The sequence below is a fragment of the Cyprinus carpio genome, chromosome B4, assembly GCF_018340385.1.
Source record: "Cyprinus carpio isolate SPL01 chromosome B4, ASM1834038v1, whole genome shotgun sequence".
NCBI lineage: Eukaryota > Metazoa > Chordata > Actinopteri > Cypriniformes > Cyprinidae > Cyprinus > Cyprinus carpio.
This window is the reverse complement of record NC_056600.1, coordinates 36,430,354-36,452,254: the sequence shown is the minus strand read 5'-3', so window position 1 is coordinate 36,452,254 and position 21,901 is coordinate 36,430,354. Positions and strand designations below refer to the sequence as shown.

Sequence of the window (21,901 nt, the reverse complement as noted above, 5' to 3'; positions counted from 1 at the left end):
TATACCATATAAAGATTATTATTTTGTTATATCTGACAGGCTAAGAACTACTTTGTCATACAATTGGCAATGGGTTATTTACTGCATTTAAACTCATGTCTCTTGCTACTTAGGTTAATGTTGCTACTTAGGTTTTCACAATCATGGAGAGAAGACGACGACTTCGACCAATACAAGATGCGGAGTACCATATCCAAGCGGGGATTGATAAACCATGTCTCCAGCAGCGTTTTATCAATAATTTAAAGGTAGATGTTAAACTCCTTAATATGATTTAGTTGGAATCAGTGAAATGCCTGTAGTGATCAAGTCTCTGCTCAGGGCACACGTGCACAATGGTGGTTGCTAGTACACAGGGATATTAAAACTGACCAATTCAACAGCTTTTAGACATTTGAATAAACCATTTTTTCCTTCAGCACAGTGCTTTAAGCAATTTTGCTTCTGTGCCCAGCCTGATTGCAGTACTCTAAGGGTTTGACAGGGATTATTCCCTGTAAAATTATAGAGCACACAAATGCCTTATTTTTTGGCTCTAAATTGTTAAAATTTAAAGAATTGGTTAGAATTACGGACACTTATTTTTATGTTTAAAGCAAAAAATAGAGTATTGCCCACAGACCTTCAACACTTGTTTGTCCTTATAGAAAATGAAGGAGAAGAAGGACATTTTAGGTATCAAACTGTAAGGACAACAGCAAAACAAATGTGTACTTCAGTGGTGGGAGTGAAAGTTTGGAAATTCTCTGCAAAATGAACTAAAGCAATGCAAAAATATATTTCAGTTTAAAAAAAGATTTAAAGAGAAAACAATGGATTTGTATGAACACTTATAGAAATTGATGATGATGGTTGTGATCATGGGTTTGCTTTTGCTTTGGAATCTGTTTTTAGGTTGATGTTTTGGTTTCTAGTTTGTTTCATTTGTTATCGTCATGCATTGACGACGTTGTTGTTTTTTTTAATTATTATTGTTGAGGGGGCAGGAAATAATATTCTTCATCCTTTTCATCATGGTTTTATAAATTAAATATGGAAGGATGATGAAGTAAGTTTAGTTGGAAAATATCCATGAATGAAATTAACATTATCAATTTGACAAAGATTTTTTTTTTTTTTTAACATTTTATTTAACCAGGTAGGCCGATTGAGAACAATTTCTCATTTGCAACGGCGACCTGGGGAGCAGCTGGGATTTGAACCCAGGACGTCGTACACACAAAGCATGCACTCTACCGCTGAGCTACCAACTGCTAATTTAATCATCTTTTTCTTTTTGTCTTAGGCCGAGGTGTTTTTGCCACTGAACTCATATTCAAAGGCGACTTTGTTGTGGAGTACCGAGGGAAACTACTGTCACCGCAGCAGGCAGAGCTCCAAACTATTGAGTACAATGATTCTGCAAAAGTTTTTCTTTTTGATTTTCAGTGGAAGAGTAAAACATGGTGGTAAGTAGATGAAGTGGCTATGTAGCAACGTTACAATGCAAGGGCCATGTCTAAAATCTAGAGTTGTTCTCTTTGTGTTAGTGCCTTTGTCGTACTACTTCAGTGACAGTTTTCTACCCCTCAGTGACACCTTCGCAGTGACCGTTTTCTCTACCCTTCAGTGACACCTTCGCAGTGACCGTTATCTGCCCTTCACTGCACCTTCGCAGTGACCGTTATCTGCCCTCAGTGACACCTTCGCAGTTGACCGTTATCTGCCCTTCAGTGACACCTTCGCAGTGACCGTTATCTGCCCTTCACTGCACCTTCGCAGTGACCGTTATCTGCCCTTCAGTGACACCTTCGCAGTGACCGTTATCTGCCCTTCAGTGACACCTTCGCAGTGACCGTTATCTGCCCTTCAGTGACTGCCCTTCGCAGTGACCGTTATCTGCCCTTCAGTGACACCTTCGCAGTGACCGTTATCTGCCCTTCACTGCACCTTCGCAGTGACCGTATCTGCCCTTCAGTGACACCTTCGCAGTGACCGTTATCTGCCCTTCAGTGACACCTTCGCAGTGACCGTTATCTGCCCTTCAGTGACACCTTCGCAGTGACCGTTATCTGCCCTTCACTGAACCTTCGCAGTGACCGTTATCTGCCCTTCAGTGACACCTTCGCAGTGACCGTTATCTGCCCTTCAGTGACACCTTCGCAGTGACCGTTATCTGCCCTTCAAGTGACACCTTCGCAGTGACCGTTATCTGCCCTTCAGTGACACCTTCGCAGTGACCGTTATCTGCCCTTCAGTGACACCTTCGCAGTGACCGTTATCTGCCCTCAGTGACACCTTCGCAGTGACCGTTATCTGCCCTTCAGTGACACCTTCGCAGTGACCGTTATCTGCCCTTCACTGCACCTTCGCAGTGACCGTTATCTGCCCTTCATGACACCTTCGCAGTGACCGTTATCTGCCCTTCACTGCACCTTCGCAGTGACCGTTTATCTGCCCTTCAGTGACACCTTCGCAGTGACCGTTATCTGCCCTTCAGTGACACCTTCGCAGTGACCGTTATCTGCCCTTCAGTGACACCTTCGCATGTGACCGTTATCTGCCCTTCAGTGACACCTTCGCAGTGACCGTTATCTGCCCTTCAGTGGCACCTTCGCAGTGACCGTTATCTGCCCTTCAGTGACACCTTCGCAGTGACCGTTATCTGCCCTTCAGTGGCACCTTCGCAGTGACAGTTTTCTACCCTTCAGTGCACCTTCGCAGTGACAGTTATCTGCCCTTCACTGCACCTTCGCAGTGACCGTTATCTGCCCTTCACTGCACCTTCGCAGTGACCGTTATCTGCCCTTCAGTGACACCTTCGCAGTGACCGTTATCTGCCCTTCACTGCACCTTCGCAGTGACCGTTATCTGCCCTTCAGTGCACCTTCGCAGTGACCGTTATCTGCCCTTCAGTGACACCTTCGCAGTGACCGTTATCTGCCCTTCAGTGGCACCTTCGCAGGACCCGTTATCTGCCCTTCAGTGCACCTTCGCAGTGACCGTTATCTGCCCTTCAGTGACACCTTCGCAGTGACCGTTATCTGCCCTTCACTGCACCTTCGCAGTGACCGTTATCTGCCCTTCACTGCACCTTCGCAGTGACCGTTATCTGCCCTTCACTGCACCTTCGCAGTGACCGTTATCTGCCCTTCAGTGACACCTTCGCAGTGACCGTTATCTGCCCTTCAGTGACACCTTCGCAGTGACCGTTATCTGCCCTTCAGTGACACCTTCGCAGTGACCGTTATCTGCCCTTCAGTGACACCTTCGCAGTGACCGTTATCTGCCCTTCACTGCACCTTCGCAGTGACCGTTATCTGCCCTTCAGTGACACCTTCGCAGTGACCGTTATCTGCCCTTCACTGCACCTTCGCAGTGACCGTTATCTACCCTTCACTGCACCTTCGCAGTGACCGTTATCTGCCCTTCACTGCACCTTCGCAGTGACCGTTATCTGCCCTTCACTACACCTTCGCAGTGACCGTTATCTGCCCTCAGTGACACCTTCGCAGTGACCAGTTTTATCTCTGTAAATTGCCTGGTTACTTGATCTAGTCATTATTTGTATTAAAAACAGCTAGGCTCATGTGAAACCCTATTTTCAGAAAAGGCAAAAAACATGGTGTGTCATTTGTCCAGTTTTGCTTTTACAAATACATTATTCCATACAATAGTCGCTTATAAATTGTATTCATTGGTATATCCTGCTCATAATTTAAATTAACCAAATACTGCCTCTTCATAGTCGAACTCTGTGCTAAATTACATATTAATGAAACAAATGTTTCTATACAGCATTGATGCATGTGAAGAGGACTCCTCTCTTGGGAGACTTGTTAATGACGACCACAGAAGACCTAATTGCAAAATGAAAACCATAAAAGTAAATGAGAACCCACACTTGTGTCTCTTCGCGATTCGAGATATTACAGCTGGAGAAGAATTGACTTACAACTACGGTGACTCAAAACGTGGGCATGGAGAGCACAGGTGAGTTACCTTTTTATTTCTATATCCAATATGCCACCTACCTGGAGAAGAGTTTATATTTCATGCAATTTGTTGCAGACACTCCAAACAAGAAAAGCGGTAGTTGAATTTGTTTCTATCTTGTTTACTTAGCAGGTTAACAAGGATGTAGTACCTAGCGTGAAACCTGAGGTAGGAATTTATTAAGATTTAAACAGTATGCGCTTATCAAATGCAAAAAATACATGTGAGTTGTTGTGGAGCAGCTGTTGAATTTTTAGGTGTGGCCTATGCAATTGCACATGACAACTTTGCACATTTCCCTTTTGTAGATTGGGAGTATAAAGTCTGCTGCTGCTATAGTACATGCTGATTCAGTAGGTGAACCCACCACAGTCACAACTGCAGACTCACAGCCTGCTGACACAGGTATAGACCCACTACAAACTCTAAAAACCCTTTCCTGAAACGCTGCTCTTTAATTGTTTCAGGCAAATTTGTTTTTATGAGATACATTTCCTATGGCAAAGGTTTGAACACACCAACTGGTTTTTATTTATGGAAATAACTTTATTTCCATAGTTTTAATGAATTGCATTAGTTCAGATGTCACAGTGGATTGTGTTTTGGATTTATCTATTGTATGCACCCATTGTGTACACACAATTAGAACATACAAAGTTGTAGCAAAAAGTTAATTTAACTTCTGTTGCACTCATGCATCCATTAAAAAGGATTGAATTACATGCCTATATTACAAAGATTAGAACCACGTATGCAGAATAAATGCAGTGGTGCTGTCTGATCAATACCTGTCCTCCTCTGCAAGGATGTCCCATGTTTTTTTCTCAGTGAAAATGCCCTCTTACTATATTTTCACTTGTTGCCATCTGTGTGGTTTCCTCTCCTAGCCCCCAAAACACACTTCACTGGCACAGACACCCTGTCCAACATGCCCGTCTCAGGTAAAAGCAACTGCCCCCCTACCCCATCACACATATCACTGTTGCAGGTCTCAAACTCTAGACTGATTGATTAGTTATTGTGTAAGGGAAGTGAAAAGTATAAATAAGGACTAACAATTATGTTGTTCTTGCAGATGATAATTTGCAGAGTGAGCGCTCGAAGGTAAGCGCATAAGTGCCCCAGACTGGGTCAGTTTGTGGATCTGCACTATGTATTCATGATTGTCAAAGTTTCCAGTGTCCTGGTTCCAAAGTCAAATGAACATTGAATTATACTCTTGCATAGCCAAAAACATCACTTCTACATCTATTTGTTGCTATACTAATACGTCAAGCATAATATTGGCCCACATAAGTATGGACACTAAAGCATTTCTCATGTTCTGTACTTTAAATTTGAAATAACACAAAGACAATGTGGATACATGGTGTTTTGATGCAAGTAGGAAAGACTTACACATTTGTTTCTCATCAAAACAGTGCTATAAAGTAGAGTAACGGTAATTACTTAAACTATAAAGAGATCAATGCACATAGCTTATGTTGGTAGCATGATGGGTTGAGGCTGACTTGATAACTCTGACTTTAGTCGATTTACTAATCCAATACCGCATGACCGTAACAAGACAAGTCTGGTTTCCAACCTGCATTTTTTTTTTTGCTGGCACCCTGTCATTTTTTACATTTAAAAGGTTTGTGATGCGTTTTCATTATATTGTTTCAAAGTACTGGTGTACAGAACAAAAATCATTTTCAACATGAAAATCTTATCCCTAGTGTCAGTCTGTCTGAAGTAATAGACCATTCCAGGCTACTTAAATCCAAATTAATTTATCAACCTTTTTGTAGTATTGTATTGCATTTCAATCTTTTTTTTTTTTTTTTAAACAATAATTTCTGTACACTGATTGTTATATTTGGTTCAACAATTGCAGGCCAGGATTGACAAATTAAAAGAACACCACAATAGGTGTGAAGCTCGGTATGAATCTACGGCAGAAAAACGAAACGCTCTTCAAAGACAGCGAACCTTACTCCTACTGCAACTGGCAAACTTGGATAAAATGGTGAGTCATTTTATTGTACGTTGACAGAACTTAGGTAAAATATTTTCTGTTCTGAAAAATGCAGCAGGTAAACCTTGCCTGGCTAACGTCAGACCCAATTCTCATTCGGACTTGGTCTGGGAACCACACGTTCATTTCTTGTATTTGAGGCGTGGTTTACGAATGCCCAGAGCCGTTTATTGGGCGCTACGAATGTCTATCAAATGTGCTTGCTTATGAAATTGTTTAACAGTTGCTCTTTTTTCAAAACAAACTTACGTTCTAAACTACTTAAAACACTATCTAAAGCTGCATCGAAAGGTAATTTCGCGTCTGATGCCATGTTGGGATCCATAGAAACTTCTTCGATGTGTCGCTAGATGTCGTCATTGTCTTGCTGATCCCTCCCCCGTTCTGTGATTTGGTTCCCTTTTTCAGGGGAAAATTTAGACCTTGGTGTCCAGGCTGCCTTAGCAGCGTGTGAATCAAATCATGCGAAAGGCAGCCTGGGAACACCCAGGCTAAGGTAAAACTAGGATTTGCATGAATTGAAAATAAGATTTACCTACTGCTATTTATATATTTAATGGAAAAGATTTTAAACATTACTGTTTGTAATTAATGGGCATAAAGGGATAGGGAACAACAGTGATTTTACAATTGTTTGTACTTTTAGTTAAAAAATCATTCTACACTCTTTCTGTGGCATCGATTTTTTTTTTTTTTTTTTTTTTTTTGTGATTTTTTAGCTGGGCCCAGAATCACATCCGGTCAACTCAACCAGCAGAAGATTCTGTGATACCCTCACCAACAGACACACAGGTAATAAAGTTTTTAATATAACCATTTAGTTTCAGAGCTGCACAGTATACATTATATTATTAGTAATTAACTTCCCAGCAACCAATGTTGATCAGAATGTGTTTGACAGAACGATGCGAGGATGGCATTATTACAGGCTTTGTCCCCAACCCTGTTAGGCATACTGGATTTTTTGCACATTTACGATTAGGGCTGGATAATTAAAGTAATTGAAACTGAAATTCAGAACCTCTAACCGACTTAATTTTTCCAATGTCGGTTATTTCGTTTTTTTTTTTTTTTTTTTCATCCTGTCAATACTTCCCCCTTAAAAAACATATAACTACCGCGTGTGTAGCCACATGACTCTGCCCCCCGTCCAGTCAGTGGCATAAAAGCAAAACACGGAGGTGAATGCCGGTTCAACACACAGTGATGGCGCGCGAGCGGTGAGCCTTGCGTCTTCACTAAGCTTTGTCAGTTGTATTTGTTATAGGTTTTGGACATTCAAGCGATTAGACGGTCGAATGTGTATTATTATTTCGAGCTCCCATGTTCGCGCAGCTGCATTGTGGCACAAGCACTCATATAAACAGCTGTGAAGATCGCGTGCACAGAGGAACACAGAAACTAGTTTGTCAGCGCTGTTCTGTGATTTCACTAAAGTAGCTTAGAATCTCAAAACTTATCCTATTTTTCTACTTTTAAAGTAACTATGCTATTTACAAACCCACAGCTTCACAATATATAGAGACAGTATGACTAATTCACACACGCAAATCACTCGTACTGGTACTTGTTCCAATTTATCTTTATCTGATCTTTATTTATCTCTTACACCGAGCAATAATCTATAAGAAAAGAAATGTTACGAACATAGATCAAATAACTGCTGATAGTGAGCTATGATGTCAGATCGCGCTTTCAATAGGAAAAAATAATCCCACCTTTACTAGTCGATTTAACCATTCAAAAAACTTTAAAGCATTCAAACACACAATACACATAACACAACCGCATCTCCACATCATAACGAAACATTATCACTAATATTTAAGACTTGCCACTCGCCAATTTAACCATTCAAAAAACTTTAAAGCATTCAAACACAAGACGTGGAAAAGCTTAACTGAGCAGGTGGTTACTCGCGCTGTGCTCAGTTCGCATGCAGAGAGAGAGAGAGCCGCGTCTCACAGACGGTAACACTGAACCGACCTCTCGTTTGCGGAATTGCTAATGCAACCCTTTTCACACCACAGACTGAACACAATTAATCATTGCTTGGTAATGGGCCAACAAAGTCAGGGAACTACACTTACTTTTTCCACTGGTGGCACTTGTGCTACTAACTTTTTCAGTTACTGGCGCAAAATATGATTTGGTCGCACAAATTATTTATAATTACTGGATAATAATGAACAATAATGAAAACTGTATTGCATACAGATGTGCTTTGTTTTACTTGCCATCTTTTAAACCACATGCCTTGTTCTGTTTCTTACAGTACACACAGTGCATTGCTCCGTCTTGTAGCTGGGGTTAGAGGGCCCTGGTGCAGGGTGTACAGTGGGCCCTGTTTAAAATGGTTAATTTGTACTGTATGTTCATTCTATTTATTTATTTGTGCTATTTACACAATGTTTACATTTAAGTTTGTTTTTTTGTTAATTTAAAATAGCACTGCATAGTCTTCACTGTAAAATAAAATACACAATCAAACCAAAATGTATTCAGACAAACACCTTCAACATTTCTCACATTATCAGTTTATTTGCTATAGTTTAGAAATTGGTAATACAATATGACAATAACTCAGAGTTAAACTGTGTCAGAACAAATTCCTCTTGATAATGTCGGATAACTTTGATAAAAGATATGTAATGGAATCAACCAAAACTTCAGGCAACTGTCAGTATGACAATATTTACACAACTATCAATACTTTGTTGAACCAGTTACCAAGCAAGCAATGCTTAATTTGGTTTCAGTCTGTGGTGTGAAAAGGTTGCATTAGCATTAAAGAAAGAAAACACTTAAGCAAAACATGGTCAGGTCCCTAATTTTTTTTTTTTTTAATCAATTTCATTGGTAGTCTACAGTATGAAGAATTTTTGGGTATAATATTTCACAGATCACTGTTTTTGCCACACTCACTTAAATGAACTAGTGCCCTGCAATATAATCAATTCTATCTGATTTTTGGATTGACTTTGGATAAATTCTTGTTAAACCTAGGTAATTCAGTCAAGAGCAGTGAGTGATTTCTTTCAGTTTCATACATTAAAGACTCTGACAGCAGAGCTAGTAAATTAGGCGCGGTCACCTTAAGAGACAAACGCATCCATTATAATGATACACATCCCGATTTTTTTTTTTGCAACTCTTTACTTTCACTTAAGACATAACCACAGACTTTTTCGAACACACTTTCCAAGAGGGGTATTTCGCCATATTTTGTATGTATTTGTTGTCGGTACATAAGCAAGAAGACTTGGAGACGCGTCTCTGCTTGCTCCCTGAACACCAGAACACCGCGGTGCTGAATTGAGCTCTTTCGCTTTTCGCTCTTTTTTTTTTTTTTTTTTTTTTTTTTTTTTTTTTTTTTTTTCTTTTCTGTTTATTTAAACTGCGATTTTGTATTTGTTCGTTCAGGTGCAGGAGGATGCGAACGTCCTGAAGGAGAGCTCGGTTCAGTGTTGCTGTTCGCGAGACGCGGCTCTCTCTTGCGCACCGAACACAGCGCAAGTAACCAGCTGCTCAGTTCAGCTTTCCCGCATCGCGGGGCTGAAGCCAACTTATGTTGAATGCTCGGAGCACGTTATAAAAAGTATTCTTAAAATACACATTTCTGTTTTAATAAATGCTCATATTAAATCATAGCATAACACACAGTAGGTACAAAAACAATCAGTGATACATTTGCGACCCCATAAAGATTTGGGTCACAATGGCATTCAAAAGGTCGCATATAGTTCCCTGAAAGTATTGACTGTTGTCTGAAGTTTTTGTTTGATTGTGTAATCCATAACATATCTTTCTAATCAAAGTTATCTGATATTAATCAAGATGAATTTGTTCTGACAGTTTAACTTTTGAGTAATTATCATAAATAAATTACCATTTTCTAAACTATAGCAAATAAACTGATAATGTGAGAAATGTTGAAGGTGTCTGAATAAATTTTGGTTTGACTGTATGTTTAATTTTTGCAGTGCTATTTTACATTTAATTATTCGGTTTCTGTACCTGGACACTTACAAACTTGAAAAAACTTGAACACTGTGTAAAGCAGCACAACAAAATAAACAGGACGAACATACCATTTAAACACTTTCAAACAGGGCCCACTGGTACAACCTGTACCGGGGCCCTGCTATCCCCAGCTACGGCTCTCTTTACAGTACAAACCTTGTCAGTGAACTATGAGGGCAAAAAACAAAACAGAAACAAAATAACCGTTAATTAATCGTAATCGAGGTAAAATGTTCAATTAATCGAGGTTTTGATTTTAGGCCATAATCTTCCAGCCCTATGTAGATACGTATTTACATTGTGAGTTATGAATGACAGATTTGTAATATAATTATATCGATTTCTACATTTGAAACGACTTAACCTACAAACGATGGATACAAACACCCTCTAAACAAACTGAAAGTGTGGTCGGCACTTTAACCTCATAGGTAGTGATGAGTATTTATGATAGCTTTTGGGGACATTGACCTCTATTTTAACTGTCCTTATGGGGACACCTTTGCTTAGTGAGGATGGAATCCTAGTCCTCTTAAGGATAACCAGTGGAACTCGTATGTATTTCTGTGCTGATATATAATTTTGTATATTTATACAACTAAAAAACTAGTATGACCTGCATGTATTTAAAATGGCTACTCAGTAAAAACCACTACAAAATCCTAAAATAAAATTTGGACACCAAATATTTAAAATGAAAACCCTAAAACACTTACCAAAAAAGACTAAGTGTCTAATTACTAATTTACTATTGGAGACCATAGTAATTAATGGCTACCCTCATACACTGTCCATAACAAGAGGATAGAAACATTCTCTAAACAGAAGTTGGTAATAACCTAAATCCACTGTGCTTGTGTACAGAGCGAAAACAAAATATGTGTTGGCCCCAATACTTACAGAGCGCACTGTAGATGTGTTAACTGGTTCCCGGATTTGAATTTCTGTGTCACATGTCACTCTAGCAAAAGGAAAAGCTTTGTTTCCCCTTGTTTTTGTTTTGTAAGACTGTTATTCAGTCTCAAAGTGCCTAATCTGTGTTTTGAGACTGTAATTTCATAGCCTCAAAAATGATAATTATTTTTTTATTACAGGTATGGTCAGAAATTGACCATGCATCTCCTTCAACCAGCGAATGTGTACCACCACTGGAAAGAACAGAGAGTGTATTTGTAAGTAACAACATTAATTATTTGCCTAAGTCTGTCAATTAGGGTTACATAAAATATCTACCTTTTAAGTCACTATTCTTGAAAGTTTGTGGTCTGAAGATCACATTTAACTGTGACAGGGTTTAAAAGGTATATAAGACTTCACCAAGAAATATTTGATTGTGTACTGCTCTGCATACAACTGTATAATGTCTAAACGTTAAAACCATATGTCTCTAATGATCTCTTTGTAAGAGAACAAAAAAACCACAGTAAGATTATTTATCGAAATGTCATGATGAGAAAGTGCATTATACAAGAAATTGCCCCAACTCATGCTCAGCCAACATGAAATTGTAGGCTATTATTTTTGCTGTTGTGCTCATGTATAAATTGTGGATAGAACGAACAAGCGATGTGTGATGTATTTGACACCTTCTGGGGACATTGACCTGTATTTTAACTGTCTTTATGGGGACACCTTTGTTGCTAATATAATTTGTGTAGAATTCTCAATAACTTTATATTTGTCATGTTTGACTGATTACAGGTTGCCTTCCAAAACAACATGGACACAGATTCCAGCTCTGCAGAAGATGGGAATGTGTCCCACTCCAATCCCAGGTAAGAAAGTATAGATGATGGGCCACAGTTCAGAAGTTTGGAGAATTCGTTAATTTTATCTTGACTGAAAGAGTTGCCTTTTAAACGGTTACGAAAAATCAATGTTTGTTTTGATACTTTAGACCCATTCATACTTGATAAACTTGCATTTTATTTTTGCAATTAGATATAACCCTCTGGAGTCGATTAACGCGTATACGCGTTTTGGGTATTTTCTCCTGATAACCCGAAAGAAACTTAAAATACACTTTCAGTTTTGATCGTACAGATAAGAGCAATTCATCAATCGAATCTGTAAAGGGTCTACTTTTTTTTTTTTTTGTATACAGACATAATAACAACTAAACTTTGTGCACTTATAAAAATAAAGATAACAAACAAGGAGTGCGCGTCTGCAGCCTTTGTCTGCGCTGATCTTCATAAGATACAAATGCGTCATTAAAATGAACTGTAACTCAGTGAATACTCAACGAAGAGACATGAGAGAGATATCTATAGAAAGCCTGACATGTCTACTTTTAAACTAAACGAGTGCTGCTGAAACAAATATTCTGTGATAAAGTAATCCATATGAAAACAACGCGATGTCCGTTTTTCACGTCTCCCTTCATTATCTTCTAATGCGACCACGCCCCCGCGCCGACGCGCGCTTTTGAGATTCAAATGTTTCAAGCTGAAGCGCGCGGCTTTTTGAATACGCCCACACAACAGAAGACAACGCAGCGAGACTGTTCTTCAAGTTTTTTTTATTTTAATGTTTGCTTCGCGATGAGACGAATAAGACATAATTCACCCCAAAAGATGTGATGTGGCTGAGGATTTGAGATTTGGATTTCCTCAGAAAAAAGAATGAAGCACTTTATTCAGCAGAGATCATAAACATGAGTAAGTCTCATTTATTTATTTATATACTTGTACTAGTTTTCACATAACGTGTAAACATTTTACTAGTTAGACTTGTTCCAAAGACTTTTTCCAAACTATAATTCCTGACTAAATGTATAATCAAGTGGAATATTATGAAGTTTCAATAACAATATACACTACTATACCATTAAAAGCTTGATGTACATAATATAAATGTAACAATAAATGTAACTAACAATCATTGCTGTTCTTTCAAGTTATCCCCCCTAAAAAACCTAAATAAAATATTCTCAGCTCTTTTCAACATTAATAATAATAATAATAATGATAATAATAACAATACATGTTTTTTTTTGTAGAAAATCTGATTGTTAAAAGGATTTCTGAAGGATTTTGTGACTGGAGTAATTATGCAAAAAATTCAGTTTGAAAGTCAGCTTTGATTTTTCCTAATAAACTGTTTAACTGCACTCACAAGTGAATATAAATTATGTTGTGGGATAATTAAATATATTCTAAATAAACTACAAACATAAAATTATATACATTTATTTGTCCTCACATTCTTTCTTGTAAACTCATCCCTCTCAGTGACACAGCTGACTGAATGGCTCATTATGCAGCTCATTATGCAGGCCTTTGTCTTCTCAGGTGTGAATTCATGATAGTTGACGCCTACTCGCATAGTGACTTTTACCAACAAAAAAAACTGTCTTAGAAAATTTAAATCAATATATTGTTTTCTGTAAGTGAGTAAACAAGATGATTTTCACATCATTTAGAAAAAAAAAATTCTAGGCTACAAGCTCCAGTTCTCAAAATTCCCGGGAACCAATTTTCTGTATGTGTTTTATTGCCTTATTCAAGTGATTTAACATTTTTAGTTTTTCACTAACCACGCATAACATTTTTTTTTTCTCTCAAAAATACAATCATGTACATACATGCTGCTCACATATTATTATAGCCTAGTTTGTGCTGATTACAGTGAGATTAGACTTTAGCCATTTAGATATTTATAAGAAAACTGAAAAAAGCACAAATGTCAGGGCATTAAAAAACTTCAAAATTCCCCAAAAATACCGGTCGGCCTTCTCAAGCCATCTTTAGATTATTATTCTGTTCTGGTTCATGCCTAAATTCTAATACAATCACATTGCAATTCAAATAAGTTGGATCATTACTTTAGAGAAGTGACTACTAATTATAAATGTAATAACAAAAATGATCACTTTTAAAAAAAACTTTTTTTTTTACATTTAACAATTTTACATTTCCTTTTTTTTTTTTTTTTTTTTTTCAGTTTACAATTGTTTGTACTTTAGTTAAAAAATCATTCTACACTCTTTCTGTGGCATTGAATTTTTTTTATTTGATTTTAGCTGGGCCCAGAATCACATCCAGTCACTAAACCAGCAGAAGATTCTGTGATACCCTCACCAACAGACACACAGGTAATAAGAGTTTTTATAACCATTTAGTTTCAGAGCTGCACAGTATACATTATATTATAGTAATTACTTCCCAGCAACAATGTTGATCAGAATGTGTTTGACCGAACGATGCGAGGATGGCATTATTACAGGCTTTAGCCCCATTCGGACGGGACTAGTTTTACAGGGGGTCGTTAGAGAAATTCGTGTTTCAAAGACATACTTTGTGATTTGAATCTCGTCCAAATCTGCCAACTCTGTGTTCTTCTCACACAACCTCTGTAATAATTCCAGAGCAAATTACCTACTGTTTTTTTCAGCAAACTCAGTGATCCTCTGAGAAAACTAACCTGTCCGAATGCGAATGTCTGTGATTGCCGGTGATATTTAATTTCACAACACGTTTCCTTGTCTGTTTTGGCCAACGTGAATTACCGTAGATGCTCTTACTGCGCGCATGTTTGATATATTTGCTTACCGGCAAAGAAATGATATATAAAAAATAATAAAATCAAGAGCCAGATCATGTAAACTGTTAATACTGGCTATTGTAATATCATCATCATCATCATCATCATCATCATCATCATCAGGTAAGATTACTCGCGTTCATTTATGCCCTCAGTTACATAATGTTTTAATTACATATGTACCTTTATGAAAATTAAACATAGGTTTACTAAGGCAATCATTCTGAATGAATGCAATGCACGCATAACATTTACATGGTTTTGTTATACTAGCCATTTAGTATTTATTGTGTAATAATACTAAGGCAATCATTCTGAATGAATGCAATGCACGCATATAGGGATGTCAAATTTCGATTATTTCCATGATCGATCGTTGTTTAAATTAACAATCAATCAATCAATTAATCGTTAACCATAATGCTGCAAAATGCGTCTATTGCAGGCACGCAGTCACCGGCATGACAGGATGTGCAAAAGCCACACACACAACGCTTTCTCACTTGAATTAAAGGGGTTTTAGTCTGAATAAAATGCTAGTAGCAGGATTCTAAAATTAATAGATGTGATTATGATGATTTCATAAAATGAAGAGAGCGCGCCATACTTTTGAGGTAATTTTACTTTGTAGACTGTTTCCTATCCCGCACGGAGACCGCTGCACACGTCTCTTTAAATGGTTTTGTGGTGATCGTTGTTGTATTTTTAAAACACAATTGCAATGTTTTCAACTGACATTATGGTATTTAAAATAAAATTATCCCAAACGTAACTGGTGCGTGTGTGACTGCGCTGCACATTAAGTGAACTACATCCGCGCTGCTGCAGCAAAACACTGTTGCTCACATTAATTTGATCCTGCTGGATTATGTCCTATAAAATGTCAGATTTTTAATTTTTGCATTCCTGTATGCCTATTTGTTTTTAAAAAATTCGGCATTTACAGTGCATCAGATCGTGACAGTGCATGTGTGCGTCCAGACGAGGACGAGCGAGCGCGGCTTTGGCTAGATTTATTTGGAGGTTATTGCTCATGTCTCATGCGGCAAAAAACCAAAAATTTCCAAATTCTAAAATAAATTCAATGTAAAAGACAGCGCAATCGAAACAGCTAAGACATTACGGATTCGCATAGACGGAAAAGATGATCCTCTTCACAAGAGCAAAAAATGTCCTTGGCATAACAGCAGAGTGAACCGTTATACTGCGGTCTATTTAAACTGACCAGTGTAACCTTTTATATGTTTAGTTGGACTGTTTTATTTTCATAATGAACATACTGCGATGTGAGTTTGAATCGCTAGAATATACTTGTGCAGCAGGCTCCGGCGCGATCGAAACAGCTGAGACATAAAAAAACTTTTCCGCAAAAGTGTTTACTTTCATCTGTGCGCGCACAATAAAAACAGAAGATTTGTGGTCTTGTAAAATAAAGCAAACAAACAGAATGCGTTGTCATCCTTTTTTTTCGTGAACTTATGGAGCGCAGCCACACTTCTGGTTTAAATACGTTAATCTTAATTAAGTCGGATATATTTTGCATATTTAAAAAAAAAAAAAAAAAAAAAAAAATTTATGTTGGGCCTATTACTTGTATAGGCTATACATTTGCCTTAAAGCATCCCATTTTGTCCCAGGGCTTGAGAACCTAGTCAGGTCCATGCAGAAACTAGTGAACGATGGCGTCACCGTTTTAGTGACATCACTGAATGTTCCGGGAAAACGTATTGTGTCGGTCACAGCACCTATTAATCGCTGTTTTGAATCCAGCAATTATTTATTTACAAATTATAATCTCTGATTATGTCAAGTGTGGTATAAAAGCGTTGTTTATTAGAGGAATAATAGGAAAATGTTAGATCGCGAGCATGCCTCTGGATGCGCTCGAGCCCATAGCCTTTATTACGCGGCTTTGTTCTGGTTTGCCGGTTAGTCACGAATTTCCAAAAATTCAATAACATAAATCTTCACAGTCTAACCCTCTAATTTCACAGGTTTATTTTATTATCTTTCACTTTTAATAACTGTTTTCGCATCTCTTACTGTGGTAAACATGGGAAGGAAAATTAAAGATTTCATGAATTAGGAATTCGCTCGATTTATTAATTTGTTCCCTTTATTTAGTTAAATCATGGGTTATTTATGGAACAAAATTAATGAAACATGGACAATTGCCACAAATTAATAAGTCGTAGGAATTAATTAAGTTGTAGGAGTGAATAGACTACCTGTCCTGTCCTGTGTCCCGCAGTCCTGCAAAGCGCACGATATGAAAGTTATCTGATGAAATGATTAGTTACTACATTTCTATTGCTTTTTATGTTGAAGAACTTTTATGTTGTTTCTATTTTAATGTAGGCTACTTTAAAGTTTAAATCACGCCAAAACCCAAATCCGCACACACTTAATTAATCACATGAGCCTCACACCCCCCAAAATTAAACTGCTTACACACCCCCCAAAATTAAACTGCTTAGCACCCAGCCCAACATTAAATCGGTTAACCGACCAACGACAGACTTAATCGATTGCATATCTTATCGACAATTAATCGATCATCGATTAATTGTTGACAATACCAGAATGAATGCAATGCACGCATACGGAGCACGTCATCTGTATTGCCCAGATGCACAAATCAGACCCTCCCACCTCTGTAATAAACACGGAGATGTTAGTCCCGTCCGAATAGGGCTTTTGTCCCAACCCTGTTAGGGCATACTGGATTTTTTGCACATTTACGATACGTATTTACAGTTATGAATGACAAATTGTAATATAATTATATCAGTTTCTACATTTTAAACACCCTCTAAACAAACCTGAAAGTTTGGTCGGCACTTTAACCTCATAGGTAGTAAGGAGTATTTATGATAGCTTTTGGGGACATTGACCTGTATTTTAACTGTCCTTATGGGGACACCTTGTTTAAGTGGGGATTGCATTATATACATGATACCTTCTGGGGACATTGACCTGTATTTTAACTGTCTTTATGGGGACACCTTTGTTGCTAATATAATTTGTGTAGAATTCTCAATAACTTTATATTTGTCATGTTTGACTGATTACAGGTTGCCTTCCAAAACAACATGGACACAGATTCCAGCTCTGCAGAAGATGGGAATGTGTCCCACTCCAATCCCAAGGTAAGAAAGTATAGATGATGGCCACAGTTCAGAAGTTTGGAGAATTCATTAAATTTTATCTTGACTGAAAGAGTTACCTTTTAAACTGTTACGAAAATCAATGTTTGTTTGATACTTTAGACCCATTCATACTTGATAACTTGCATTTATTTTTGCAATTAGATATTAAACTAGATTATTATTCTGTTCTGGTCCATGCCTAAATTTTAATAAAAATCACATTGCAATTCAAATAAGTTGGATCATTACTTTAGAGAAGTGACTACTAATTATAAATGTAGAGAACAGAAAATCATTGCATGTACATAACAAAAATGATCACTTTTAAAAAAAACTTTTTTTTTTTTTTTTTGCAGTTTTTTTTTTTTTTTTTTTTTTTTTTTGCAGTTTACAATTGTTTGTACTTTAGTTAAAAAATCATTCTACACTCTTTCTGTGGCATTGAATTTTTTATTTGATTTTTATTTTTAGCTGGGCCCAGAATCACATCCGGTCACTCAACCAGCAGAAGATTCTGTGATACCCTCACCAACAGAAACACAGGTAATAAGAGTTTTTATAACCATTTAGTTTCAGAGCTGCACAGTATACATTATATTATAGTAATTACTTCCCAGCAACAATGTTGATCAGAATGTGTTTGACAGAACGATGCGAGGATGGCATTATTACAGGCTTTGTCCCAACCCTGTTAGGGCATATTGGATTTTTTGCACACATTTACGATATGTTTTTACAATTGTGAGTTATGAATGACAAATTGTAATATAATTATATCGATTTTTACATTTTAAACGACTTACCACAAACGATGGATACAAACACCCTCTAAACAAACCTGAAAGTTTGGTTGGCACTTTAACCTCATAGGTAGTGATGAGTATTTATGATAGCTTTTGGGGACATTGACCTCTATTTTAACTGTCCTTATGGGGACACCTTGTTTAAGTGGGGATTGCATTATATACATGATACCTTCTGGGGACATTGACCTGTATTTTAACTGTCCTTATGGGGACACCTTGTTTAAGTGGGGATTGCATTATATACATGATACCTTCTGGGGACATTGACCTGTATTTTAACTGTCCTTATGGGGACACCTTGTTTAAGTGGGGATTGCATTATATACATGATACCTTCTGGGGACATTGACCTGTATTTTAACTGTCCTTATGGGGACACCTTGTTTAAGTGGGGATTGCATTATATACATGATACCTTCTGGGGACATTGACCTGTATTTTAACTGTCCTTATGGGGACACCTTGTTTAAGTGGGGATTGCATTATATACATGATACCTTCTGGGGACATTGACCTGTATTTTAACTGTCCTTATGGGGACACCTTGTTTAAGTGGGGATTGCATTATATACATGATACCTTCTGGGGACATTGACCTGTATTTTAACTGTCCTTATGGGGACACCTTGTTTAAGTGGGGATTGCATTATATACATGATACCTTCTGGGGACATTGACCTGTATTTTAACTGTCCTTATGGGGACACCTTGTTTAAGTGGGGATTGCATTATATACATGATACCTTCTGGGGGACATTGACCTGTATTTTAACTGTCCTTATGGGGACACCTTGTTTAAGTGGGGATTGCATTATATACATGATACCTTCTGGGGACATTGACCTGTATTTTTAACTGTCTTTATGGGGGCACCTTTGTTGCTAATATAATTTGTGTAGAATTCTCAATAACTTTATATTTGTCATGTTTGACTGATTACAGGTTGCCTTCCAAAACAACATGGACACAGATTCCAGCTCTGCAGAAGATGGGAATGTGTCCCACTCCAATCCCAAGGTAAGAAAGTATAGATGATGGCCACAGTTCAGAAGTTTGGAGAATTCATTAATTTTATCTTGACTGATTTTCGTAACAGTTTTAAAAGGCAACTCTTTCAATGTTTGTTTGATACTTTAGACCCATTCATACTTTAACTTGCATTTATTTTTGCATTTATTCATGCAATTAGATATTAAATTAGAGTAATTGCGTGCATGTAACAAAAATGCTTGCTTTTACTTTTTTTTTTTTTTTTTTTTTTTTTTTTTAGCAGTTCAAAATATAGGGTATTTTTTGTGGCTGTTAGAAGGAAATACTTTTATTCTACAGACATTGGGAGATATTGTAGTTCTGTTTCAGCGACACAGACCTTGTATTTAAGGAAATTAAATTTGCTGAATTCTGATTAATTTCAGTTTAAAAAACAAATGCTTGGATATGATTCTGAAGACTCACTAAGCAGCATGGAAATAACAGAGGATGAATATGTGCCAGGGTCAGATTGTGAAAGTGAGATCAGCTCAGAGGGTGGCAGTATATTAAAGAAAAATTCTGCCACCATGGCCAGTCCTGCTGTTAAAGATGGAACAAGAAAAACATACAAGGGACCTAGAAACCGGAACTCTGAATCTGACACATCTGGGGAAAGCTCCATAACTTCACTTACAGTTATGCACAGTCAAAAGACTGACGATGGATCTAGAAGATACACCAAAAAACATTACTGTCTCTTTTGTGAGAAACCACAATCCAAAATCGCCAGGCATCTGGAACTTGTTCATGGAGATCAATCTGAAGTCGCTAAGGCCATTTCATCTCCAAAGAACTCCAAGGAAAGAAAGCTCCAACTGACTATACTAAGGAAACAGGGGGACAGAGCACACAATGTAGATGTCATTAGAAAGGGAAAAGGTGTCATTGTTCCATGTAAACAAGCGAGTTCTCCAAATGTCAATCCAAATAAATTCTTACACTGTGCAAATTGCCAAGGACTTTTCTAAAAAAAATTTCTTTGGAAACATATGAAAAGGTGCCCACTTCGAGGTGTTCTTCCAAAACCTGGTAGAACTCGAGCCCAATCGATTTGCGCCTTTGCGCAACCTGTGCAGGAAGGAGTTAGCAAGGGACTGTGGAAACTTCTAAGTGACATGAAACAAGGTGAAGTGGTAGATGTCATAAAGAGTGACCATTGTATCCTCAAGTATGGCGAGCAGAAATACAACCTCATGGGACACCGGCGTTCTGATCATGAACTGATCCGTCAGAAAATGCGTGAGTTAGGGAGACTGGTTTTGAAAGGAAGGCAGGTGTCCCCTCTCAATCACTTGAGGAATACATTGATCCAGCCAACTTTCAACACACAGTTAATGCAGTTAAAGCTGTTACAGGCTTTCAGTGTGAGACAAATAAGATAGCGGTGCCAACGCTAGCCAACAAACTTGGTCAGAGCCTCATGAAGGTTGCCGACATTGTAAGTTGTGATGCAAGAATCTGCGGTGACACAACAAAAGTACAAAAAGCAGAGGACTTCAAACACATCTATCAGACACGCTGGAGGGAGATGATCTCATGTCATGCTCACAATACCCTGGAAGAAAAAAGATACAACGCTCCACTGATCTTGCCATTTGCAGATGATGTCAAGAAACTCCATATATATTTAAAGGAGAAACAGCAAGAATACTACAGCACACTTTTTAATGCACCGAACACCAAGACCTGGGCAAAACTGGCTAAAGTCACTCTTGCACAAATGATAATCTTCAACAGAAAAAGGCAAGGGGAAGCCTGTCTGATGCCAGTACAATCATTTGAGTCTCGAGACAAATCTACTTTAAATATTGATATTGCTGACTCTCTCTCAGAAGTTGAACAAGCACTATGCAAGTACTTTAGTCGTGTAGAAATCCGTGGAAAGCGCGGAAGGAAAATTGCAGTACTTTTGGCACCGGAAATGATCAAATCCATGGAGTTGCTGGTTAAAACACGTGAAGTTTGCGGTGTTCTGAAGGAGAACATCTACATGTTTGCAATCCCAGGCTGCGAGACATCATTTCGTGGATCAGACTGCCTGCGCTGCTTTGCCATGGAGTGTGGTGCTAAATGTCCAAAAGCCCTATCGTCCACCAAGTTGCGCAAACACATCTCTACAATGTCCAGAGTTCTTAACATGAACGACACCGAAATGGACCAACTTGCTGATTTCCTGGGACATGATATTCGTATCCACAGGAAATATTACAGATTACCAGAGGGAACACTCCAGCTGGCAAAAATCACCAAAGTCTTGATGGCAATGGAGCAAGGAAGGCTTAACGAATTCAGAGGGAAAGGTCTTGACCAGATCAGCATCAATCCAACAGGTATGTAACCTGTTAATCGAGTTT

General features: G+C 38.0%; 2 protein-coding genes across 8 annotated transcripts in view; both read left to right on the top strand.

Moving 5' to 3' along the window:
* The first annotated feature begins 1,280 nt into the window (after positions 1–1,280).
* On the top strand, positions 1,281–20,829 carry LOC109084895. Of its 6 annotated transcripts, none has more exons than XM_042722571.1 (15): positions 1,281–1,448; positions 3,778–3,972; positions 4,108–4,143; positions 4,284–4,380; positions 4,863–4,916; positions 5,051–5,079; positions 5,852–5,983; positions 6,712–6,784; positions 11,110–11,187; positions 11,717–11,789; positions 14,038–14,111; positions 17,635–17,709; positions 18,181–18,252; positions 19,458–19,532; positions 19,931–20,829. In XM_042722571.1, exons 7-15 carry the CDS (start codon positions 5,901–5,903, stop codon positions 20,513–20,515), a joined length of 1,188 nt encoding a protein of 395 aa, XP_042578505.1. In that variant the 5' UTR covers positions 1,281–1,448; positions 3,778–3,972; positions 4,108–4,143; positions 4,284–4,380; positions 4,863–4,916; positions 5,051–5,079; positions 5,852–5,900; the 3' UTR covers positions 20,516–20,829. The 6 variants fall into 6 exon arrangements, with proteins under 6 accessions (XP_042578505.1, XP_042578502.1, XP_042578504.1 ...); XM_042722568.1 differs by having other exon boundaries at positions 4,105–4,143; XM_042722570.1 differs by lacking the exon at positions 4,863–4,916 and having other exon boundaries at positions 4,105–4,143.
* A 10-nt stretch (positions 20,830–20,839) lies between these two features.
* Positions 20,840–21,901, top strand: part of LOC122137097 — a 3,085-nt gene continuing 2,023 nt past the window's right edge. For both annotated transcript variants that reach the window (XM_042722567.1, XM_042722566.1), the window contains exon 1: positions 20,840–21,877. In XM_042722567.1, the coding sequence (XP_042578501.1) occupies positions 20,968–21,877 (910 nt within the window). In that variant the 5' untranslated portion in view covers positions 20,840–20,967. The remainder of the gene's footprint in view (positions 21,878–21,901) is intronic.